This window comes from Geotrypetes seraphini, chromosome 14 (genome assembly GCF_902459505.1).
Source record: "Geotrypetes seraphini chromosome 14, aGeoSer1.1, whole genome shotgun sequence".
Taxonomy (NCBI): domain Eukaryota; kingdom Metazoa; phylum Chordata; class Amphibia; order Gymnophiona; family Dermophiidae; genus Geotrypetes; species Geotrypetes seraphini.
The window spans coordinates 58765143-58792333 of NC_047097.1; the positions used below are offsets into that span (position 1 = coordinate 58765143).

The 27191-nt window shown below is 41.5% G+C and overlaps 1 protein-coding gene across 1 annotated transcript; it reads left to right on the forward strand.

Moving 5' to 3' along the window:
* Nucleotides 1–733: 733 nt before the first annotated feature.
* On the forward strand, nucleotides 734–26935 carry SERPING1 (serpin family G member 1). The gene is made up of 8 exons (XM_033921124.1): nucleotides 734–754; nucleotides 4698–4786; nucleotides 7232–7808; nucleotides 11679–11816; nucleotides 16879–17082; nucleotides 20723–20871; nucleotides 24680–24899; nucleotides 26190–26935. The coding sequence occupies exons 2-8, from the start codon at nucleotides 4715–4717 to the stop codon at nucleotides 26441–26443; spliced, it is 1614 nt and encodes a 537-aa protein (XP_033777015.1). The 5' UTR covers nucleotides 734–754; nucleotides 4698–4714; the 3' UTR covers nucleotides 26444–26935.
* The last annotated feature ends 256 nt before the right edge of the window (nucleotides 26936–27191 follow it).

A 27191-nucleotide genomic window follows, 5' to 3' on the forward strand; every position in this document is an offset into this window, starting at 1 on the left:
TTCTGAAATTGCTAACAAAACAAAACAAAAATCCCGATAGTTTTATTTCCACAGTCCTAAAGCATTCCAGATGTTGGGTTTCTAATCTCTGTCTCTTCGATCTCTTAAATCTCTATAACTAATGCCTGGCATCAATGCATCATATCATTTGTTCTGTGCCTGTCTGAGCCAAGCTATGCTGTCTTCTTCACCCCCCTTGTCATGTCTGTGCCAGCAGCCTTTGCTATTTTCCAAATGCCTTTTTGCAGCCTGATTTTCGGGAAATCATAGGATCAATCTCCCTTAAACTTTAACTGCCTTACTCACATGCCAGCCAATGAGATCTTGTCATCCTCTCCTATTTTTCCCCTTTCTCTGACCCTCTCCCACTCACATTTCATCACACGCAAGATACAGAATTGATCAGTGGTACTATTGACTTTGAAGTCTCCAAAATTCAACAGATCAGGTAAAGAAAAAAATGCAACTTTGAACTTTATTTATTTTGTTTTGTTTTTAAGCCAGAGATCAAACTAAATCTGCAATTTTGCAAATTATAGAAAATGGGCAGATACTAAAATCAGATGGTCTTTTTCTGTATTTCTGTGGCCGAGGGGGGGGATGAGGAAGGGGCTCCCTCTTTTCTTTTACCTTACTACTAATACTGCTACTAATCATTGCTAGAGTCCTGCTAGACATACGCAGAAGAGACAGTCCCTGCTCAAAAGAGCTTACAATCTAGTCAGACTGGACAAGAAGGTACATCAGTGCTCAGGTGAGGGAGCTACAGAGGGAATGATAAGACAGATATTGGTGCTTGGAAGGTAGGTTGGAGTTTGGGACCGCAAGCAGCTTCAAAGAAGTGGGCTTTGAGTCTGGAATTTGAGTACTGCCAGAGACAGAGCTTGACGTATCGAGTCAGGCAGCTTGTTCCAGGCATACGGTGCAGCAAGATAGAAGGGATGGAGTCTGGAGATAGCTGTAAAGGAGAGGGGTTTAGATAAGAGAGACATATGCGATAAGCAGAGTGCTTGGAAGGGGGGGGGGGGGGCGTGAGGAGAGATACTGAGGAGCTATGGAGCGAATACACTTGTAGGTAATGTAATAGGAGTTTGAACTGTATGTGGAAATGAATAAGAAGCCAATGAAATAGTCCCTGGCTTCCTATGGTATCCTATGGCTGGTTATGTGTATAGGAGGCAGGCCAAAAGAACACGATCAATGAATAGGGTCGTTAGGACATAGACTTAATAGAGCAGGTCAATAGAGTTAAGGGGGCCAGTATACTTAAAAGGGTGGGTCAATGGTATGGGCAGACTTGATGGGCTGTAGCCCTTATCTGCCGTCATCTTGTATGTTTCTATGATCAGGTAAAATCTTGTAACCTGTTAACTGTATATTATGTATGTTAGCCTGTAACCTGTTCTGAGCTCTTTGGGGAGGACAGGAGAGAAAAAGAAATACATTTTTTAAAAAAGAGGGTAAATAGGACAAACAGAAATTCTTCCTTTACCATGTATATTCAGGGTTCTGGGACACTAATCTTTGCATTTCCAAACTTCAAGCCTGGGCTTTATTTGTCCAAATGAAGCTTAATACAACTAAAACTAAGCTTTTGTGTTTAGGTCCAAGATTGGACTGTCTTCCTCCTACTGTAGCTCTGGTAGCTGGGTCCTCCTTACCAATGGAGTTCTCTGATAAAATATTGGGAGTCCTTTTTGATTCCTCTCTTTCCTTTAAGGACCAAATAAATTCCTTGGTCAAGAAATGCTTCTTTAGTTTGTGAATGCTGAGGAAGGTTAGACATCTTAGTTCAATCAATTATATTATCTCGTCTTGATTACTGTAACGCTATCTACCTCGGCATTACAAAAATTTGTCTTCATAGATTACAATTAATTCAGAATACTGCTGCGAAGCTGATCTTTGGAAAATGTAAATTGACCACGTGACCCATTGCTTCAGAGTCTTCATTGGTTCCCGGTTTATTTTAGAATTCAATTTAATTAAATGCACTTGTATTTCTTTAAAAATTCTACATGGCATCTTTAATCCTCTTATTCCTTTATTTTGGAATGTTTACCGATTCTCCTTTGCAAGAGGTGTCCAATAATTTAAACTCTCCCTTCCTTCTTAAAAAGGGATTAAAGGAGTCAAGATCTTCAGTTAATCTTTGGTCTTTAAACTCTCTCAACTCTGGAATGATCTGCCCTTTTTTTTTTTTAAGAAGTTCCAGTTCATTTCAATTTTTCCATAAAAAACTACTCTATTTGCCAAACATTTTGAAAATTAATTCTTTTGAAATTTTGCTATTATCTTCTATTTATCATTTGTACATCATTCCCTGTTTATTTAATTGCTGTAAACCGAGTCGAGCCTTCTCAGAATGATGACTCGGTATACAAAGTTAAGCTTTAGTTTAGTTTTATTCTAGTTTAGCTACGTGTATAGAGGTAACTTTAGCTGCTTAGAGAAATTTTCTACCAGCTCCCACAAAACTATTAACTAGAGAGAGACAAACTGTTTCACCCTACTCCCAACTGCTCACCTCCCCTTCTAAACTAAACTAAACCTTAGGTTTGTATACCGCGCCATCTCCGCAAGCGCAGAGCTCGGCACGGTTTACAGAGTTAAGAGGAAAGGAACTACAATGAAAGAATATAGGAGAGGGACTAAGAAGATAGAGAGGGACAGGATACTAGAGAATGGGAGGTGATTAGATTTTTGAAAAGAGCGAAGTTTTCAAGTGTTTGCGGAAGGATTGGAAGGAGCTTGAATTTCTGAGTGGGGATGAGAGGTTGTTCCAGAGTTCTGTGGTTCTAAAGGGGAGGGATGTTCCAAGTTTTCCTGCGCAGGATATACCTTTTATAGAGGGGAATGATAGTTTCAGTTTTTGGGAGGATCTGGAGGAGTGTGGGTTTGAGGAGTGTGGGTTTTCTCCAGAGATAAAGGGAGATGATGGAAAGGAAAGAGGCAGAGGAAAGCGTTCTTTAATCAAGACAGCCCAAACTGAAGACTTTCAGAGTAATGGAAAGGGAGAGTGCTAGGGATAGGCGCCTGCACGTCATCTGATGTCTAGAAAAGTTAGAAGATGGTTACAAGGAGAGTTGCCCTGTTTAGGCTTCTCCAAAACCTGTTGTAAATGCCAGGATTTCTAGGAGGGTCAGTTCACCTTCATAGCAGGGCTGGAGGCGGAACAGGGCGGGGCTGGGGCAGAATGGAGCGGTACCGGAGGCAGAACAGGGTCATGTGCCTGGGGTGTTGCGGCCCAAAATCCTATAGGATGTCTCATCAAGTAAACATATGGGAGGGTAATGTATAGCACAAATATTTAAAAAACAGCAAACATGGTATTAATATGGGTTTAAGTGGTAAATGGTACACAGTAGGAGGGAAAGATAGTGTCATCCTGGGAATATGAATACAAAAGCTTAAGAAAATAAAGAGTAAGCATAGAACTTTTTGGTAACACGGTCTATAAGTATAATGTTATGTTATGTTGGAAGAACTGTGGCTTCAAAGAGGATTTAAACCTAATAAGAACATAGGAATAGCTATAATTGGGCAGACCAATGGTCCATCAAGCCCAGTATCCTGCTTCCAACAATGGCCATTCCAGCTTACAAGCACCTGACTGGATCCCAAATAGCAACAACATTCCATGCAGAATCTCAAAGAGTATCAACATTCCATGCTACCCATCCCATAATTATGCTACCCATCCCAGGTCAAGAAGTGGCTTCCCCCTTGCCTGTCTCAATAGCAGACTAGGAACTTTTCCTCCAGGAACTTGTCCAAACCTTTTCTTAAATTCAGCTAGCCTAATCATTTTTACCATATCCTCTGGCAACGAGTTCCAGAGCTTAACTATTCATTTCCTCCTGTTTATTTTAACAGTATTACCATGCCATTAACGTAGGAAAGATCTGCGTGCAAAGTGATTGGTAGTTAATTCCACAATGTAGGAGCTAGACAACTAAAGGCTGATGAGCATGAGGAATGTCAATTTCTGAAAATAAGGAGCTGTGAGAAGATGAGTATCTAGAGAGTGGGATGTTCTAGGGAGACAATAAGGTGTGAGCATGTTAGAAAGGTGTAAAAGGAGGTAGTAAGCCTTATGAGCTAGAAGACTGGTCTTAAATTGTATTCTGCTTGATATCAGGAGCCAATATTGATTGATTAATAAAGGGATAATTGTGTTTGGCATTATAAAGCAATTTTACTTTGGTATTCTGGAGTAATTGTAGTCAACACAATGTATATAGAGGTAAACCAACCAGGATGAAGTTACAGTAATTCATTCTATTCAAAACTAGTGCATAAAGTACATTTGATGTAAGGAAAGGACAGAGAAGTGCCAAAAATGATTCCCATTTATTGATGAGTGAAAAGTCGGGGACAAATAATATTTTGGAAATCACAGCGTCTTGCTTAGCAGAATTTCATATCAGTTTATGATCTGCGAGCTGGGAGGCTATTTCAATAAATTTAGGGCACATTCATCCTCTCACCCTGAGTAGCTGAGTAGCTGGAGAATGCACTGAGTTAGGGCTTCCAGGCAAGCTGGGCCAAGCTGATGGGCTGTAAGAGCCGGAGCAGTAGATTCAGGCGCAAAGACTAAAGGTTTGTCTAGAGTGCCAAATAATATTGCTGTAGCCCTGCAGAGAAGTGCGGTTTAAGCTGTTTGCCACTTACAGGTTTTCTCTTTTCATCCTCAGCTCTTCATTGCTGCATCATGATCACCATCGTGAGGGCTGGGCTTGTCATCCTCTCATTGCTTATCACCATAATCTGTTCACAATGCCAGGTGAGCACCATTTTCTTACACTTTGTGGTTATTGATGGCTCTTATTAGTTTGTTCTTCTGATTACCGTACATTTGCCATTTATGATTGCTGTTTTATGGAATATATCAGATCATGTTTTGGACCCAGAAAAAACAAAAAAAAATACCTCATATTTTTACGTTTTTGCAAAACAGTGTTTATACTATGGTTGTGCAAATTTTGATGGGAAGCGAGTTTCACACTTTTGGCAGCTGAATGATTTGTTACGAGATGTCTTATATTTTATATCTTTCAGAGTTGGGAATGATAGGGTCAGGTTATTAGAGTTAAGTTGGTCAGCAGATCTACCCAATAGTTCGTAAAATCTGGGGAAGCTATTAGGGACGTCACTGTATAGCGTTTTAAATGCCAAATAGAATAGTTTGAATTCTAGTCTATTTTTTAATGGTAATAAGTGTAGTTCTATAAGCAGTGGCGTGACATGGTCAAATCTTGATTTGTAGTATGAGTTTTGTATCAGTTAAAGTTTTCTCATTAGTTTCATAAAAAGAGAGTAGAGCATTGCAGTAGTCTAATAGTGCTGTTTGAAAAAGTAGGGTCTTACCCTTCTTAGTTTTTGTAGTATAAAAAAGGATTTTCAAACTAAGTTGTTAACAAGGTCTTTGAAATGTAACGAGCTATCTAGTGACTCCCAATACTTTTGAGGTTTTCTCAAAGTGTTCTAAAATGATTAAATGTTATTGCCCAGTTTTTAACTGTTATGTATATCATTGTATTACTACTTCAGTAAAGCTAATTTTCAACAAGCTTGTTTAAAACAAAATTTTCTCATATTGCCAGAGATTGTGGTCAAAGTGGAAAGCGTAGCTGGTTTTAAGAAAGGTTTGGACAAATTCCTGGAGGAAAAATCCATAGTCTGTTATTAAGACATAGGGGAACCCTCTGCTTGCCCTGGATCGGCAGCATGGAATGTTGCTACTCTTTGGGTTTTGGCCAGACACTAGTGATCTGGATTGGCATCTTCTTCCACCGTATTATTTGAGGTGACAGGAGGGGTAGTTTGAAGCGTTGTGGTGCATGTGAATTGAAGAAACAATATGGGACTTTGATATCAGATTTATTTATTTAGGCATTTGTTATCTAAGCAGTTTACAATCATATATGCAAGCATTTTCCCTATCTGTTCCGGTGGGCTCACAATTTATCTAACGTACCTGGGGCAGTGGAAGATTGAGTGACTTGCCCAGGGTCACAAGGACCAGTGCGGGATGTTAGTCCCAAGTTTTCTCCATATATCACTTTGTGAACCATGCAGGCTATCTTGAAATTGATTCTCTTGTTCATCAGTAGCCAATGCAGTTGTTCTAATAGCGGACGTGCCCTTCTTTTGCAAATTAGCCTTGCAACCATGTTTTGTAGTAGTTGGAGTCTCTTGCACTCTTTTTCTTTAATGCCACCATATAGTGAGTTGCAGTAGTCCAGATAGGCTATTAGGACAGATTGTGCTACTGTCCTGAAACTGGTCTCTGTTAGGATTGGTCTAATTGCCCTTAGTTCGCTCATGGTGCAACCTCATCTGGAGTATTGCGTTCAATTCGGATCTCCTTATCTCAAGAAAGATACAGTGGCGCTAGAAAAGGTTCAAAGAAGAGCAACCAAGATGGTAAAGGGGATGGAACTCCTCTCATATGAGGAAAGGCTAAAACGGTTAGGTCTCTTCAGCTTGGAAACTGAGACAGCTGAGGGGAGATATGATTGAAATCTATAAAATCCTGAGGACCAGGGGACACTCGATGAAGTTACAGGGAAATACTTTTAAAAGCAATAGGAGGAAATTTTTTTTCACTCAGGGAATAGTTAAGCTCTGGAACACGTTGCCAGAGGATGTAGTAAGAGCGGATAGCGTAGCTGGTTTTAAGAAAGGTTTGGACAAGTTCATGGAGGAAAAGTCCATAGTCTGTTATTGAGAAAGACATAGGGGGAAGCTACTGCTTACCCTGTATCGGTAGCATGGAATGTTGCTACTCCTTGGGTTTTGGACAGGTACTAGTGACCTGGACTGGTCACTGTGAGAACAGACTACTGGGCTTGATGGACCATTGCCCTGACCCAGTAAGGCTATTCTTATGTTCTTATCTTAAAGAAGAATTTTTTTTACTAGAGAGGTGATATGAATGTTATGGGCTAAGTCTGAGTCAAGTACTTTGGAGGAATTTTCTATCTTTAGCCTCTCACCTGTGAATAGCTCTAGTTTTGTGTTCTGTAGTGAATTGTAATCTCTGAACCATAATATTTTTTTAGTGACCCTAGTGATGTGGAGCACTGTAAGGGCATATTTTCAAATACCGTAATTGCCTGTGGGTAACGACGAGTCACATGACCATCTCTTGAATACATGATCTTCTGTAGTAATCCTAATGATAGGATGTATTATTCACATTCTTTTTTTGTTTGCTCTTGTTCAGATTTATAATGATTCCACCCTTCCCAGTACCAAGGAGGCATGGAAACATGGCATGGAAGCCCTGGATGAACAGGAAGTACCCACAGATAATGAACCTCAAGGAACAGTCACATCGTGGAACACAACAGTGATAATCCCACCCGAGACAGCGGTACTTGGTGATGGTGAGCCTCAGATAATGTCCACACTGTGCAGAGCAAAAGAGAGAAATGTATCACAATCAGCCGAAGCTCCTGGTGATAAGGAAGAGATGAGGCAGGAAGGAGACAAGCCGGAACTCTGGCATTCATGCCAAAATACTCAAGCCAGCATCAATGATACATCAGAGCCCAACAATGATACTACTTCAGAGCCCATTGTGGAAACTAAGCCTCCTCACCCTTGTGCTAACTATACACGTCCATGGCCCCGTTGTGAGTTGGACAACTCAGAAAACATTAACCACACAGATTTTCTTGCTCAATCCATTACTAAAGTCTCCCTCAGTCTCTTCCAGAAACTGATGACCAAGGATAGGAATGTTAACATGGTCTTCTCACCACTCAGTGTGGCGCTGATTCTCTCTCATCTTTTGCTAGGTATGTATAATGTGTATTTGATTTGAATATATATATCATCTCCCTTGGGAAACCTGAGGTAATTTATAACATAATTCATAAAATATCATTATATAATAGTGATAAAAAGTTACTTACCTGTAGCAGGTGTTCTCTCAGGATAGCAAGACTTGAATCTATGATGTCACCAATGGAGCCTAATACGGGAAACAGTACCCCAGCAACTTTTTCTAGAAGCCTTTAGGTCATCTCACTGTACATGCACACCTGTTCCCATCAGCTTCTTCATGAAGGATCTTTTCAATCAATTACTAGCTAATGAATATAACTTCTGCTGTCTTTGGAGAACATCTGCTACAGGTAAGTAATATCATTTTCTTCATGGACAAACAGGACTGTGAATCCTCATGCATAGGACTCCCTAGCTACAGGCTGCCTTCAACAGAAAAAGGGGAATGGATGCAACAAGTGCCACCACAACAGCCAAACACTAATAGTTTTGGTGGCAACAAGCTATTTATTTATGCATTTATTTATTTTGGAAGGCAGTCTAGAACTGAAAGAAAAGGGTTTAAGGGAGATGGAGTTGGATTCTATACCCCCAATAGATTCTGGAGGATTGTATTAGAGTCCCGATCTAAGCAGTAATAGGATGTCAATGTATGGACAGATGTCCATGTTGCAGCTCTGCAGATTTCCTTTCTGGAGGCTGATCTCAAGTGGGCCACTGATGCCGCCATAGTTCTGATATTATGAAGAGGGTAATGTCAGTGGTGGACCAGTTACTGCAAAGGTTACTTGATAAATAGTATCCAACTGGATAGAATGATCTGAAGGTATCACTAGGAGATTCTGTTGTCCAGTTCCAAGTAATCTTGCAGAAAGATAAGGGATTATATAACTTGGGGGGGAGGGGGGGAACCACAATCCTTGAGGGCCACAACTCAGTCAGATTTACAAGATATCCACAAAGAATATGCATAAGATCTATTTGCATTGTGACAGGGATGCTTAGCTGGTCACGTGGTAACCTGCCAGGGTACCCTGTCGTAATGGGCAAGTATGTGACCTTCGCAAAAATTAACAGTGTCTCTCCATGCCCACTTTTGTGCAATACCTGGAGGCTGTAACGTTAGCAGCTTTTCAGACTGAGCTTAATCAACAGCTCATCACTCATAGGTAAACCAGCTTCACTTTAATAATGGAATCACAGTTCTGTCACCAGTTCATGTCAGATGGCTCAAACACATGCACAGGAAGCAGAAATTCTTTTTTGTAATCCACAAGGCTGTGACACACAGTCCTGCCCTTAACCAAACACAGGCACAGTTATGGGATCAAAAGGCTTTGCAAAAATCTCCAGTCCCACGTCAAGGTGCTTGCTCAAAGACCCCCCCCCCCCTGTCAGAACACATGGCTTCCAGTTCGAAAACTAAACATACTTTCCTTCTCTACACGTTCTCCTTACTCTTCAGGCTCTGATTCAAACTGTGCTGGCAATGAGCCTCTATTACCACAATCCTTGAGGGCCACAACTCACACAGGAAGAGCTGGTGCTTAGAAGGTGGGTTGGAGTTTGGAATTGAAAGCATCTTCAAAGAAGTGGTCTTTGAGTCTGGATTTGAATACTGCAAGAGATGGAGCCTGACGTATCAGGTCAGGCAGTTTCCAGTAGATTATAACGAAGACCACTGACCATTTTAGCAACTTTCCTGTGGACTGACTCCATCCTATTTATATCTTTTTGAAGGTGCAGCCTCCAGAATTGTACACAATATTCTAAATGAGGTCTCACCAAAGTCTTATACAGGGACATCAATACCTCCTTTTTCCTGCTGGCCATACCTCTTCCCATGCACCCTAGCATCCTTCTAGCTTTCACCATCACCTTTTTGACCTGTTTGACCACCTTAAGATCATCACATACTATCACTCCCAAGTTCCTCTCCTCTCTTAAATTGTACCATTCCTTCGGGTTTTTGTAGCCCAAATGCATGGCCTTGCATTTCTTAGCATTAAATCTTAGTTGCCAAATTTCAGACCATTCTTCAAGCTTTGCTAGGTCCTTCCTCATGTTATTCACACCATCCTGGGTGTCTACTCTATTGCAGATTTTGGTATCATCCGCAAAGAGGCAAATCTTACCTGACAGCCCTTCGGCAATAAATACAGAAGGAAAAAAGTGGAAAATCGCTGGACTAAGTGTATATCCCTTGTTGGAAACTGCCCCGACTTTGTTGGTTACGCTGAGAACTTTTCAGCAGCTCCTCGTAGACAGATTTTGAGAATGATGATCTGTTCTTCCTGACTGAAAAGAAATAAGATCCAATAGATACAAAGGAGACAAACCATATAGAATTTAAAAAAAAAACCACGTTATGCAGGTTTTAAAATGAACTCCATCAGTAACAGGAAGCCAGTGCAGTTTTTTTCATGTAGAGAGTAATCCTATCAAATTTAGATAAAGAAAATATTAACCTTACTGCAACATTTTGAATGGTCTGAAGTCTTTTCAAAAGATATTTAGAACAACCTACAGTAGGTACACTATATTATAGTAATCAATCTGGAATACTATAGTAGCCTGTTCCGGAAGAATAAATGCTGATTCCTCAAAATATTTACAGGTCGCCCTCAAGCATAACAAAAACTTTTTTAGTAACCGATGGTGTTTCATGGGAAAGAAGATTATCCAACTGCACTCCCAAGACTCTTGCCTGCATATCAAAATGATCATTTCTATTATCTAAACTTGAGAGCAGATTATGTGTAACATTCTCTTGTGGGCCCAACCAAGGAAATCTGGTCTTATCTGTCTTGATCATTAATTCACGTGCAGCTACCCAAGCCTCCACGCTAACAAGAGCTAACTTTAAGATACTAAAATTTTTGAAATCATTCACCAAAGGCACAAGTAAACTGATGTCATCTGCAAATATATTCAGTGGCGTAGCGAGGGTGAAGTGCGCCCCTTCCCTGCCCTCTTCTCCGCACTCCTTCCCTACCCCGTACTTCTTTTAACTTCCCAGGAAGTGACATCAGAAGGAGGCTGAGACTGGCACGAGCAGCCAAATGGAAGATGCTGCTCGCACTGGAAAACATTTAAATTGGTACATGGGGGGTGGCGGAGATGAGTAGAGGTGTCGGCGACCCCTGCAAAGAGGGTGCCTGGGGCAGTCTGCTCCCCCCCTCCCCCATTACTACGCCACTGAGAAGATGAGAGATCTGTGGTACTTTCTGTGCACATCGAGAGCTCTATCAGAGATCTGAACCTTTTAAGGCCCCCCCACAATGATTGCAGGAACCTCATGGATACTTACCTGCAGTCAGTCATTGGGCTGTTTTTGGGTTGCCTTTTCAAGGTAACCAGGCAGGATTTTAGAAAAGTATCTGGCAACCCTGGCCCTGAGGATCAAATTACTGGAATTAAGGAGGCAATGGTAGCAGCAGCAGAAAGAGATGTTTTGGAGGTCTGGGGCAGGATTGCTAGTGTGTGAGGTTCAAATTTATGTATGCTCTCTGAGTGTCCATGTGTATTTTTTAAAATGCATATGTACATCACAGCTCCATCCCTGTTTCACTCAACTCATGTCCGCCAGAAACACCTGCATGCCGATCATGCAAAAGTAGGCCTACTCTTTACTTTCTGTTCCCAAATGTTACCACCCTGGGTTTTCCCTGTGTATAAATCCAGACCTGTTTTTTTTTATTTCCCTGCAGTGCATATTTCCTTAAGGCTGTAAGCCAAGGGAATTTTCCTGGTTGGACTTTTCAATCCTCACTTACCCAAAGATAGATGCCCGGGGGTTTTCTTACCTCGAGCCTAAAATCTCCTTCACAATAACCTTCACAGTACAAGAGCTCCTTATTTTTGGCCCTGTTTTTTTCCAGGTACCCGTGGAATTACAAAGGAGAGGCTGCAAGAGGCGTTGTTCTACCCTCATAACTCAGACTGTGTCCATACTGCAATTAATCAACTGGGCAAATCTAAAGGCTTTAGACTGGCCTCCAAGATTTTTCACCAGCCAGGTAGGTACACAGGTCTTCTGCACCACCATTAATGACCTGGTTGGTCTTTATCTTAGATAAAGGAAAACTGTAGTGAGTACGCTGATGAGAGAGCTTGGAAGTAACAAAGGGTAAATATTTTCTTTTTTTTTATTAAATTGAAATTTTATTAGTATATCCATCAAACATACAGGATATGGGAATAAAAAAGGAAATGCTTATGTTTATGCAGACGATATTCAGCTGACTCATCCCCTCAATCCAGAAAATGTAGATGAAATACATCAGATCAACCAAAAATTAGAAAAAATTAAAAATTGGCTTACCCTAAATAGATTAGCTTTAAATATAAAAAAAACAAAAGCTCTACTTTTTCCATGGAAACAGGGGTTAAATCTGGGTGCTCCTTTTACCATCAGTAACATACATCTAGACTTAGTATCATCGTTAAAGACACTTGGGATTATTATCGATGACAAACTATCGGATCATGAACACATTAGTAATGTTGTCAAGTGCTGCTTTTATCGCTTACGTTTGATTCGTTCTATGTCCAAGTTTCTGGAACCTAAATCGTTAATTATTTTAATACACTCACTTGTCATTGTTAAGCTCGATTATTGCAATTCATTATTATTAAATATCACTCAAAAGGAAAAGGAACGTTTACAGATAACTCAAAACACCGCAGTTAAAATCATCCACAACAGAAAAAAAATTTGATCACGTAATTCCCTTCTTGATTGATTCACATTGGCTCCCCATTAATCACCGTATAACCTATAAAATCCTGCTTCTAGTATTTAAAACACTGTCCACTAACGAACCACAATTTGTAAACCGAATGCTTATTCCATATAATACGTCACACTCTCTCCGTTCCACAGCTCAAAGGCTGTTGGCGGTTCCTTCTTTAAAAGTTATTGGTACTAGATGTCATTATGCCACTGTATAGATCCATGGTGAGACCGCACCTGGAGTACTGTGTGCAATTCTGGAGGCCGCATTACCGCAAGGATGTGCTGAGACTGGAATCGGTCCAGAGAATGGCCACCAGAATGGTCTCGGGACTCAAGGAGCTCCCGTACGAGGAGCGATTAGGGAAATTGCAGCTCTACTCACTCGAGGAACGTCGAGAGAGGGGAGATATGATCGAGACATTCAAGTATCTCATGGGCCGCATCGAGGTGGAAGAAGACATCTTCTTCTTCAAGGGTCCCGTGGCAACAAGGCGGCATTCGTGGAAAATCAGGGGCAGGAAACTGCACAGTGACACTAGGAAGTTCTTCTTCACTGAAAGGGTGGTTGATCGCTGGAATAGTCTTCCACTTCAGGTTATTGAGGCCAGAAGTGTGCCAGATTTTAAGGCCAGATGGGATAGACTTGTGGGATCTATCCGCAAAGATAGATAGAGAGGGTCACTGGAGTGGGCAGACTTGATGGGCCGTGGCCCTTATCTGCCGTCTATTTCTATGTTTCTATATATTCGGTGATGGCCCCTCAGACCTGGAATACTCTGCCACAACATATAAGAGAAGAAAAGGACCTTAATCGATTTAAAAACAACCTGAAAACCTTTCTTTTTAGAGACGCTTTTAATCTTTAAATGACATATACACAGCACAGCAAACACTATTTATATTAAAAAATAAATAAATAAAAATTTTTTAATAATAATAATAACATTTTTTACCTTTCCTCATGTTCCTTCCATTCATGACTCTTTCTTTTCTTTTTTTTTTTTTAATATTAACTTTGTAACTTTCTCCCTTTTTTCCTTATGTGTTCAAGTTTGTCTATATGTCTGTCCGTCTAACCTATTTTAAGCAGTACGTTGAATTGTATGTTTATTTTATATTTTATTGTAACTCGCTTAGTAAATTATAGATAAGCGATTTATCAAATCTAAATAAAGTTGAAACTTGAAACTTGACATAACATTCAAAAGTTTAATACAATTAACTTAGGAATCCCATCTAGCCCACATCATCGGGGAAAAGTTGCATTAAATATAAAAAAAAAAAAAAAAGAAGGATCAATAAATCCTTCCATATTTATAAGGTGTTACTTCATAATAAACTCCTTAATTAGAAATTATCATTACAGTTCAAGAAAATACAAAAAATTAGAAAAAAGGAAAAAAAAAAAAAAGGTTATTTTCCACACTGTTCCAGAAATTGTTCTAATTGAATTGAGTCCTTATTTTGAAAAGTTAACAAACATTTGCACGGAAATCTCAAAAAGAATGTGGCCCCAGATTCTACAGCTTTAGATTTCAAAGCTAAAAAACGCTTTTCGTCTAAGCTGGGTCGATCTTGCCACATCTGAAAATATTTAAATTTTTGCACCACAAAACATTGCTCGTTTATTCATAATGTAACGCTTTATGATCAAAGCCTAATCACGCTCATTTAAACAAGACACCAGGAGAGTAGATCTGGTTTGTATTGTATCCTGGGAATCTTCCAAAAATCCCGTCAAATCTGAATCACTAGGAACCACATGATTCATTCCCTGTTCTACTGTAACTGTTTGTTTCCTAGGTATATAACAGAGAGCTGATACAGGAATTGAATCAGTGTTAATTACCCCCAATACCTCCCTGAGATACTTACGAAAAAGGGTAAATACTTTCTATTGCAGAAAAATCACTACACTTCAGGTGAGTCATAATAATAATATAAAACCTAAGAATAAAAGTGACAACACATCAGAAGTATAGAATCTAACATCCTGGTTAGCTCTTGAATTGCTGTCCCACCAGCCTGACTAGGACCATTAAATAATCACACTTCTCGGCTTTCCAAAATATCAAATAATTCTGCAGTGACCTGATCTCAAGGGCCAGCTGATTCCTGATACGACCACTGATGCAGGACTGGCTGAAGAAATTAATGCACCATAAGCCAACTTACCTCAGCGTCTTTGTAGTTTTTGATAAAATATGATTATGTTTACCTGTCCACTCAAGTTTCAAGTTTATTTTAAAATTTGATATGATCGCAATATCATATTCCAATGCAATTTACAAATCATAATAAAAACAGGGTAAAAAACCCCACATATTTTAAAACTATGACACTATAGGACACAAGAGGAAGACAGGTTTAACTACAATTCATTAAAAAAAAAATGAACATAGAGGTTAAGACAGTCGGATGGGAATTATTACTCACTTAATTTTCATATGATGTACCGGGGCGTGGCCTAAGGCCGCAGTGCATCAGAGGAGGAGGCCTGGAGCAGAAGGGACTGAGCATCCCGCCTGCTCACAATGTTTTTAAAGGTATGGGGAGGGGGCGGCCAGGCCTGGCCAGCCTAGCTAAATGTACGGGGAGGGAGGAGGGCTCAGCCCAGCCAGGCCCGTCCGAGTTTGTGAAGGCAGAAGGGAGTTGGTATCCCTCCTGCCATATTCATTCGCGTGCGGGAAGGGGGTGGGTGGGCAGCGGCAACAGCGGTGGTGGGCATCGGTGCGGGGGGGATTTTATGGGGAGTTCGGGGAGGGGGGACACTGTCAGGTTAAAACCACGGGCTCGCAGTGCATTTTGCAGAATACAGTGGTATTCTGGATTACGAGCATAATCCGTTCCAGGAGAATGCTCGTAATCCAAAATGCTCGTTTATCAAAGCGAGTTTCCCCATAGGAAATAATGGAAACTCGCTTTGATACGTTCCCCCCCCCACGAGAACCGGCATTGCTCCCCCCGAAGGCCCCCCTGCGATCCGGCACACCCTCCCCCCCCCCCCGCAATCCGGCACCCCCCTGCCGTGATCCGGCACTCCCCCTACGTGATTGGGCACCCCCCCGCCGCTTCTTACCGTCATCTGGGCATGTCCTGTGCATTGGTGCCGGTGCCCAAAGATCAGCCTCCTCTTCTGCTGGGCCTTGAGCATCTGCGCATACTCAAGGCCTGCGAGTTCACGTTCTCTCCGAGATAGAACAAAAGGAGCAGCAGTCTGTTGAACGAGCAATGAGCGCAATGAGCCATTTTGAATTTCTACTGGTGAATTATTAAGCCCTATCATTACCCTTGAAGAAGCCTTATGGTGCGAAACAGACCGGGCCTCCGTCGGGTTACCAAGATAAGTGCTTATTGATATTCCTTGGATAAGCCAGTTAAAAATTTTATATATATAATTGCTGGTTTTTTGAATGCTCATTGGCAAGAAGAAAGTAGATATAACAAAAAGTTAATCATGAAAATAATATAAAATCATCACATAAAAATAAGATTATAAATTAAATATTCAATGATTTTTGACCTATGATGATACCCAACCCCAATATGATTGTGACTTATTGATTGCATTCTTGGGGTATTTTGAGGTCTTTTTTCCCTTGATTTAAACTGCATTATATACACTATTGGTGTTCCACTATATTGGATTAATTTCAACATTTGTATTTTTGGACACTATTTGGTTTCCAATTATTTCACTCAGTCCATTCTATGTTTCTATGAGGCACTAATACAGAAGTAGCTCCAGGGCGCCATAACCTTTTGAGCTGGCCCTGGTTGCATCAACCTCTGGAGGTTGGAGTAGTGGCCTAGTGGCTAGAGCTACAGCCACAGCTCCTTGAGGTTGTGGGATCAAGCCCAGCGCTGCTCCTTGTGACCCTGGGCATGTCACTTGCCCCAGGTATGTTAGATAGATTGTGAGCCCACTGGGGCAGATAGGGGAAAATGCTTGAGTACCTGAACATAAAATCACTTGGACAACCTCCATTGATAGACAGTATATAAATAAAAAACCTGAATATCCCCCAGCTCTGCCAGTCTAAAAAATATGCTACATATGTTATTAGTAAATAGATTCTATTGCAGAAAATGGCAGCTGTGGTAATAATACAGTAAATAATGCATATTCATGCACGGTAGCACAGGCTAATGCAGAAGTGCACTTTGTAAATCTAGGCAGAGTGCATTATGGGAAAGTTTCATGGCATACACAGTCATATGTGGGTTTGATAGGGCTTTCTGGTTGACTTTGGTGTCTGGTGGTAGAATCGCCACTAGGGGCCCCAGGTGATTCTACTCTCTTCTGTCCCGACCCTCTGCTCAACTTCTCTCCCTTCTTTCAGACATCGTCCTCAATGAGTTCTTTATCAATGATTCGAAAGAATTTTACAACAGTACCCCTCAAATCCTCAGCCATGATGCACATGACAATGTCCAGCTGATCAATGACTGGGTGGCAGATAAAACCGACAACAAGATCAAGAAACTCATGGACCAGGTCCCAAGTGATGTACAGCTTGTGCTTCTGAATGCCATCTCTCTGCATGGTAAGATGCATTTCGCCTGCAATCTCCCTTCACCCCAGAGCTGATCAGGGCAGCATAACACTCCTTAATTACATTACATTACATTTAGGGGGAGATTCATCAAGGGACGCTAACCAATTGAGCTAATGATTAGCGCTCTAAATGCTAAGATGCCCATAGGAATATAGCGCATGCTAATTATTAGCACATGTTAACACAAAATTGGAAATATTATACTAAATTAAATTATACATTTTGGTGGAATTCAGTTTGCCACATATATAAGATGGAAAAGATGATAGCGTTACAACAAGGGAATATTCATAATTTAAAAAAAAAATATGGGGACCATTGACTAGTTACTCTAATGATCAGATATCTTAGCACATGGATAGTTTATATTAGGGGTTAGGGAGGGTAATGTATATCATATGGAAATAGGAATCTTGATAAAAAGGGGGGGTATTTATTTTTATCTTATAAGAATATCTGTTTGTAATTCAAGTGATATGTGAAAATTGTCTTTTATTTGTAAATTCACTTGATGTAAGAATTTAAAAATGAATAAAGATTTATTAAAAAAAAAAGCACATGTTAACACAGTTAGCATGGGCTAAATCAGTGTCCCTTGATGAATTCTCCCCTCATTCTTATATTCCGCAAGTACCCAGCAGGGCTTCATGAAGATTACAATAAAAAAAGGGCCAGCATTGTGAACCCACTGGGACAGATAGAGAAAAATGCTTGAGTACCTGAATTAATTCATGTAAACTATTCTGAGCTCCCCCTGGGAGAACTGAATAAATAAGTATCTGGCAACCTACAATGCCCAATATGTAACAATTAAGTAAGATGATCAAAAATACAGAAAAAAATATATGTATTTCTCAGACATATACAATAGAGGTCACAGGCATGCAAATCTGCCTCATGCATACTCATTATTGATAAATACTTCAAAACACAAAAAGCTAATCACAAAATTTGTACAATTTAATATATCATTTATTAATGAATTAAAGCCTCTAAAATAATTAGCATTGTTTCAGATGACTTGGTAAAGATTGTTGAGTGTTGTATTGGAATTATAATGGATCTATTTCTGTATATTTTTTGTCTGTTTTAAAATGATTCATGAATTTTAGTTACTTTAAGGAGGATGGAGGGTGGGGATCTATATTTTTGTTTTAGAGGATATGGTTAAGAATTTCAAGTGTTATATTGAAATTTAATGGATATATTATTGTACACTTGTTTATGATTTAAAATGAATAAAGAATTTAATAAACTAAAATAATTAGCATAAATCACCACAATCTTATCATATTACAAACATATATCAAACAGACGGAGCCCACCAGTTCATCCAGTTCATTTAAAATATATCCTGTTGCAGTTCTATAAAATGTTCACCCGTATAACCATATATTAGCAGCAAGCAACTTAAATTGCACTCGATGTTGCTTATTGCAGCTATTCCTCAATCGATTCGGTTTCCTTATTGCAAGTTGTTCTATAGCAGTGGTCTGAAACTCGCGGCCCGGGGGCCACATGCGGCCCCGCTAGGTCCTATTTTGAGGCCCTCGGTATGTTTATCATAATCACAAAAGAAAAATAAAACAGTTTCTTGATCATATGTCTCTTTAGCTATAAATGACAATATTATTATTAAGACTTAGCCAAAAGGAAATATTTATAAACTATAAAGAGTTTTACCTCATGCAAAGTTGTCATTTCTTTCATAAGACATTAACTATTTTTTTCTGCGGCCCTCCAAGTATCTACAAATCCAAAATGTGGCCCTGCATAGGGTTTGAGTTTGAGACCACTGTTCTATAGCATTCCAAATTGCCACAGATGTTTCAAATATGCTCGATGATCACGCTTGACACAAGGGCATCTGCAGGAGCTTTACTGGTTACGGCTCCCACTCCTTAAAACATACATAACAACCCCATTACATGCTTACAATAAATATCATCTTCCAATAGAAAGTACTAATTTGCATACTGCAATCTTCTTACATTTTCATAGAGCTTCATGCACACTGCATAACATATGGCAGCTACATGTGTAAGAAATTTTTATATGGACCTTCAGAATGCAGTTACATAGTAACATAGTAGATGACGGCAGATAAAGACCCGAATGGTCCATCCAGTCTGCCCAACCTGATTCAATGTTTTTCTTCTTAGCTTTACCCGGTACTGTGCTTGGGTTCCAACTGCCGAAATCTCTGTTAAGACTTACTCCAGCCCATCTACACCCTCCCAGCCATTGAAACCCTCCCCTGCCCATCCTCCACCAAACGGCCATACACAGACGCAGACCGTGCAAGTCTGCCCAGTAACTGGCCTAGTTCAATCTTTAATATTATTTTCTGATTCTAAATCTTCTGTGTTCATCCCACGCTTCTTTGAACTCAGTCACAGTTTTACTCTCCAGTTGGGCACTTAGGGCTCCTTTTATGAAGGTGTGCTAAGCGTTTTATCTCACGCGCCAGATTATTGCGCGCTATAGCTTGCGCTAGCCGAAAATCTACCGCCTTCTCAAAAGGAGGTGGTAGCGGCTAACGCTTGCGGCAATTTATTTCCCGCGCGTTAAGGACCTAGCACGGCTTTGTAAACGGAGCCCTAAGTCCTTCATCGGTCCAACTTTTATTGAAAACATTTATAAATTAGTTTCTTCATAATTCAAACTTTTTATATTTTTCTGTATTTCTGTGAAGTTTTTTTTGTGCAACTATTCATATAAAATTCCATTTAAACCACTTAGCTTTCAATTTTGTTTCTTCAAATCTCATCAAGACCACCTCTCCCGACATGCATGTTTCAAAGGAAACTTTCTTCAGGGTCGAGGGGAGCAATTGTGGGAGTTTGAAAGCTGAGCCCCTCTTCTACAAAGCCACGTGAGCGGCTGCCGCACGGCAACAGCCCCGAAGCCCTTTATATCTCTATGGGCTTCGGGGCCGTTACCGCGCGGCTTTGTAGAAAAGGGGGTAAGTGGTTTAAGTTGAATTTTATATGAATATGAAGAATCTAATTTATAAATGTTTTCAATAAAAGTGGCATAGAATTACAGCATTTACAATAAATATCAAACATGCCGTCTGTGTGATATATGTTTGTAATATGATAAGATTGTGGTGATTAATACTAATTATTTTAGTTTTTAATTCATTAATAAATGATATAGTAAATTGTACAAATTTTGTGATTAGCTTGTTGTGTTTTGAAGTATTTATCAATAATATTAGTAAAGCTATTGAAAGGCATTGATAAGTCCCAGTGGGAATTATGCATATTCATTAGGGATCTCTTGAAAACCCAACTGGCTGGGGGGGTTTGAGAACCACTGAGACATATATAACTTATGGACAACAATGAGATACATACGCTATAAGATCTACATAAGCACAGCAACCGGTGCCTGTCATTTATCTGGTATAAGCAAAGACGCTCAGGGGTGTAATAAGAAGGGGGATGTGCGGGAGAGTGGACCACCCCAGGGCTATCTTGGTGGGGGCGCCCTCCCCTCCCCCCTTGTACCTCTTTGGCTCTTTGTCATGTCCAGCCTGCTGCTCCTACCGGCCTCGGCTCTTCCCCTGAAGCCACTTCCCTCACTGTACAGCTGCCTGTTTGACCAATGGTCTTTTTTCCAGCAAAGTGGCTTAAAAAGTTTAAATTGGAGGCTACGAGAAAGGAGAAGTTTCAACTGTATGGTACTGACAAGAAGACAGTGAAAGTTGCAATGATGAAAAGTGAGAAGTATCCTCTCGTCTCCTTCTCTGACAGTGTACTCAGAGCCCGCGTAAGAGTCTTTGCACACTTCTTTTCTTGTCTTGTATCCCCTTCTGCTTCTGTTGTTTCTCTGTTTGCCTTTTCACTCTATGTCTTTATCATTAGCAGGCTAATTAAGATTAGGGTTACCAGAAGTCCGGATTTCCCCGGACATGTCCAGGGGTCCGGATGACTCTTCAAAACCCGGCACTTTATCTGGGTTTTGAAAGGCTTTGAAGAAATCAGTGTCGAACAGCTACGTGAGCGTGATGTCATCGTGTGACATCCATGCATGCACGAATATCCTCCTGCCTGAGCAGCCAGCGAGGGGGGGGGGGCGTTACAGGGTGGGGATAGGTGGAACTGGGGGGCAGGTCTAGGGGGGGGTCCAGATTTTCCTATTGGAAAATCTGGCAACCCCTAGTTAAGATCCCCTCGAGCAGGGCTGGGCCCCCAGTTGCTGGGGTGATGCAAGGAAGCCCGTGACTGAATGAGCAGGAAGACAGAATTCTCACTTATTTAGAAGCGGGTTTTCTTTCCAGAGCTGGACTGGTTTGTGCATGGTGGGGTTTTGTGCTGCTGTGTTCTTGCTTTGCATTAGAGAGCTGCAAGGGAACGGGGACGACGGGAATCCTGCGGGACCTGAGGGCATCCCGCGGGTTCCCCCTTCGGGTCACGGGGATCCCGTGGGGACGCCCCCTAGGGTCGCGGGGATCCCGTGGGGACGCCTCCGAGGGTTTCGGGGTTCCTGCGGGGCTGGATGTACTCAGTCGCGCTGCTCTTCTTCTCCCTACCTGCTCTGCTTGCAGCACAGAGCCGAACGGAAGTCTTTCCGACGTCAGCGCTGACGTCGGGAAGACTTCCGTTCGGCTCTGTGCTGCAGGTAGGGCAGGTAAGGAGAAGGAGAGTAGCCTCGTGGCTCAAGTGGCATACCAAGGGAGGGGGGCGGTCCGCCCCGGGTGCAGCACAGCCGGCCAGGTCCCCTTACTTTTGTGGCGCTTCCCCGACCGACCGACAACAGTCCCGGTCCGACAAACCTCCCTGCCCTGTAGCCGCGAATCTAAATTACCTTCTTACAGCAGCTGTAAGAAGGTAATTTAGATTCGCGGTTAAGGGCAGGGAGGTTTGTCAGACCGGGCCTGTTTTGTTGTCGCTCGGGCGGGGAAGCGCCACGAAGGTAAGGGGGCAGGGAGAGAGAAAGGGAGGAAAGGTGGAGTGGAGAGGAAAAGACGCTTAAGGGAAATGGGTAAAACTGAGGGTGGAGAAAGATGCTGAAAGCACATGGGGAAGACGGGGGGGGGGAGAAGGACGCTGAAAGGAAATGGGGAATAGAGAGTGGGGAGAAGACGCTGGCAGGGAAGAAGACAGAGATGCCAGACTATGGGGGGAGCGGAGGGAAGAAGATGGGTGCCAGACCAATTTGGAAGGGGGAGAAAGGGAGAGGCACAGTAACAGAGCAAATGGAAGACGAAGAGAGACAGTGGATGGAAGGAATTGAATGAGAACATGAGGAAAGCAGAAACCAGGCAACAAAGGTAGGAAAAATTTATTTTTTTTTTATTTTTTTTTTGCTTCAGGATAAAGTAGAATATTAGTTGTGTTGATAAAAATTTATAAACATTAGAGGCTCTGGTAGAAACCCGTTTACAAAGTATGTATTCTTCCCAATTAATATTTCCAAATTAATAAAGTCTTTTTGCTTATTTGTAAATTGGTTTCTACCAGAGCCTTTAATTCAGTAGCATAATTAACTGAAATAACTATTTCTAAAGTTTATAGGGATGGACGGGGACGTAGGGGATTCCTTGCGGGGACGGGCGGGGATGTAGGGGATTCCTCGCGGGGACGTGTGGGGACGGAGGGATTCCTCGCGGGGACGGGTGGGAGTCCTCACGGGGACGGGTGGGGACGGGTGGGACTTTGGCGGGGACGGGTGGGATTTCTGTCCCCGCGCAACTCTCTACTTTGCATTAATATGTTTGTGGAGCTCATTTTCAAAAAAGAAAGACATCCACAAAGTGGCCTAAAGGGGCAGATGGACATTTTTCTTGCCAAGCCCTTCCAATTCGCTATTTTCAAAACCCCTTTTCTAGACAGATTTCTATGCTGTTCATCTGCAGTTGGTCTAAATTGAAAGGAGGCATGTTACAGGCGTGGTGTGGGTGGGACTAGGGCGGGCTTTTGATTTACATATTATTCTGCCATAATTGAACATTTAAGAATGTATCCAGGGCACAATTTGGACATTGGGGGCGAAACCTTTTTTTTAACAACGAATAAGTGCCAAAAAAGGTGCCCAAACTGACTAGATGATCACTGGAGGGATGTGTTTTATGTATGCATGACCCACCATATACTTCCCCAGTGGTCACTGATCCCATCCCGTCCCCCCCCCAAAGATGTGAATGAAACAGTACATACCTGCTTTTATGGCCAGTCCTATTAGAGCAGCAAGCAGGTTCCTGGAATAGCCTGGCCGGTGGTATAGTCAACCAGAGAGATGGGGACTGAGGCCCACACACTACTCTAACCATTACACTGACGGTGGAATTTGTGAGCCATCCAAACCTCATCCTAATCCCACTGTACCCACAGGCATAAGGGCTATTGGTGTGGTGTACAGTTGAGTACTGTGGGTTTAGGATAGATTTTAGAAGGGAACTATGGTAAATTGTGTACCTGGCATAGAAAAGAACACAAGAAAAGCACAAATGGCCTTCAAGTTCTAATTAATTCTACTTTACTGATAGACCCGACACAGTTTGTGTTTTGGCATCTCCATCTGTGTTAGGGGTCAGAAAGTCTTGTAGTTCAGTATAAAAAATCAAAATACTGAAGTTTGGGCAAAGCTTTTTCATTGCGACTTCAGTATTGTTGATCATTTATACGGAGCTACAAGACTTTCTGACCCCTGACACAGGCAGAAACACTGAAACATCATTAAAGTAGAATTACCTGGAACTTGAAGGCCCCTTTGTGTTGGGGTTTTTTTGTTCCAAGATGCATACTGTGAGGTTCACTGCAGTGTCCCCTAGGGTGCCCCACTGCTGGGATGTCGGCCGTGGCCAGTCTACTAAGAATGCTGACCCCCCCCCTCCCTCCTACATCCCAATAAATTGTTCTGTGCATCATTGTTTTGAATGTGGGTTTGTTTTTTTTCCCCAAAAATTGTTCAAAACGATAGATGCACTGAGCACAAACACATCCATTTTTGAAAAAAAACAAGATACGAGATGTTTTGCAGTTTTGAAAATGGGCATGTTTGATACTGCATTTTTTTGTGCGTGCTCCACAAAATGTCTAAACTCGGATTTAGATGTCATATCGAAAATGCCCCTCTGTATGTTTTGATTTTCTGTGTTGGTGGATTCAATCCATTATATGTCAACAGGTCAGGCATGTTTCTCAATAGGAGGGGCCAGATTGTGGAATTTATTGCCAGGTCAAGTATGCTTATGTAAAAACGTTGAACAATTTCGACTACTATTCAAGACTCATATGTTTGTGAAATATGTTTTTTGCTGAGCTCAGTATAAAAAGAAAAAAGGCTACTATGTGTGCAATTGTTGTCTTTCCTATTATAACCCACCTAGGTGTTAGGCGAGAAAGAAATGTTAAAACAAATAAATAAATTTCTCATTGCTATTATGAATGTGGAATTGTGTGCCGCCATCTTGAGCAAATAATAATGGTAAGATATGCAGGACTGCTTGAATTTTCAACTGATCCCAGGAAAGGGCCCTGTGTCAGTCAGCTTCCAACTTGAAATGATAATATGGAAGGCGGGCTGTGAAACTAATGCCTGAGCAATTGACTTATGTTTTTGTTTCATTCCACAGATTGGACGTCTCCATCTGACTGACAATCTGAGCTTGGTGATAATGGTGCCCCAATGGCCCCACCAAACTCTGTCCAAAATGGAGAATCAATTGAGCGAAGATGTGTTCCAGCAGGTGATGAGCAGACTTTATAAAGACCCAATTAGACCTGCTATAGTATCAATTCCCAGAATCAAAGTAGACACCAAGCTGGACCTTCTTGAGCTTCTGGACAAGATGGGTAAGATGCTTGATGATGTCATTTCCTGACAATATGTACATATGGGAAGCTCACTTCTAGAGGATGCTAGGAAATTACTAAGTGATGACATCACTTTGGAACCACAGTCATACTTTGTATCCTTGAGAAATGGCATAGCTGAGTCTTCAGTGGAAAATGTAGGACTTTCTTCTAATAACCAAGGGGTCGATATTCAAAGAGATTTAACCGAGCTGGAGAGGCTCCCGCCTTGGTTAAATCACTTGTGTGAAGCTATTTGCACTTAACCGGTTAATGCTACTGAATATCGGCACTAACCACTAAAGCCCTAGCCAGGTATTTTTTGGGCAGTCAAGGGACAGAGTCACTATGTATACATAAAACACAGTCCTATTTTTGTCTGGTTTCACTTAGGCAGTTGCGTGCTAAATATCATGGTTAACTGGATAAGTGATAGCCAGTGACACATAACCAGGTGTTCAGTGCCAGTGCGCAGACATGGCTAGCATTGAATATCCATGCATAACACTCTTGGCCAAAAAACTGCTGACCGCCACTGGCTGAATATGTACCCAAAACTGATTCTTCCTTATAATCAGAGGGATAACACAATGTGAACTGCAACAAGATAAACCTCTTGCCTTCCTTTGTTTGTATATACATCAGTAGGAAGGAGAGTATAACCTCAAGTTGGGGCTTGGGTCATAACATAGAAACATGATGGCAGATAAAGGCCAAATGGCCCATCCTCAGCATCCACTGTCTCCTCCTCTCCCTATTGGCTAAGGCTCTTTGACACCTGCATTGTGATGTCATAGAGCTTTATGGTTATAGAAACATGATGGCAGATAAAGGCCAAATGGCCCATCCAGTCTGCCCATCCGCAGTAACCATTATCTCTTTCTCTGACTGAGAGATCCCACGTGCCTATCCCAGGCCCTCTTGAATTCAGACACAGTCTCTGTCTCCACCACCTCTTCCAGGAGACTGTTCCAGACTTTCTGTAGAAAAGTATTTCCTTAGATTACTCTGGAGCCTATCACCTCTTAACTTCATCCTATGCCCTCTCATTGCTAGATTGGTTATTCTACGGTTGATGTGGAATTCACTTTCTAGTACCTTTGGACCGTGAGCATAAACAGCAGTGAGTATAGATCGAATGGGGTTCACTACTTTAGCAGGAGTGTATGAAAATAGGGTAATAGTGAAGTTGCTACTGCCATCTACATGGTTCTTCTACAAGCAAAGCAAATTTAGCATTGTCCCTTTGGTTTGGGGGGGCCCTGACCTCATTTTCTCCTCTTTTACCAGGTCTTTCGGAGCTCTTCTACAGCCCTAACCTCTGTGGGATGGCCTCAGACGTCGAACTAGCAGTGTCAAGTGGGACACACCGCTCATTGGTAGAGGCAAATGAGGAGGGGGTGGAGGCAGCAGGCACCTCAGCCATCTCTCTTTCTCGTACTTATTTGGCATTTGAGGTGCGGCAGCCATTCACCTTCTTTTTGATGAACGATGACCCAATGGTGCCGATTTTCATGGGGCGAATTGTTAACCCTGCTGATTGAGGTCTTGTCCCCTAATCTATGGATGTGCCCAGAGAGTACATCATTGGGACAGGAACTGAGTCCTTCACCTACTTCGTTCTTATAACATAGAAGTCAATGACCATTTTTTTTTTTTAAACAAAGAACTTTCATGTCTAAAGTGCAATAAAACAGCATTTTACAGCACTTCAGCATGTTTTGACCGTTGAGCTGGCAGTATTAAAGTATAATAGTCTTCATTTTATAAGCCCTATTTTTTCCCCTTCTTACTCTTATACCACTTTTATTTGTGTTATGAAAGACTATGTCTTTTTAAGTGTTACAAGAAGACTGAAGGCCGAAGCCTTTCTGATAAGGGAATGATTAGCTTCAGTTTGCCCTGTTGAAATCGGCAGCAGCGCCATCTTCAGGTTGCTCCTGCTATTGCCCTAAGCTCTGTTGACCCACCTGTCCTCTTCTATCTCATCATCTCTATCAGTCTCCTGTGATCTCAATAAACTCTCGGAACCCTGTGTTCTTGTGTTTTTATCTCTTTCATCTCGTGTCACTGTGTTGAGGGTGTCTTTTTTTTAGGCTTCTGCTGCAGCCGAACACTGGGATTCCTCTCAGCCAGTAAGAAAGCAGTGTCAAGTGACCCTTAACCCATCACCTTAAATCAAGTGCTACAAACATAGGAAACATCAAACATTTTACTGTCAGATTTGTGGCACATTCCAGTAGCAAAGTAAAAAGAGCAAATCTATCTATCTATATATAGATATATATAATC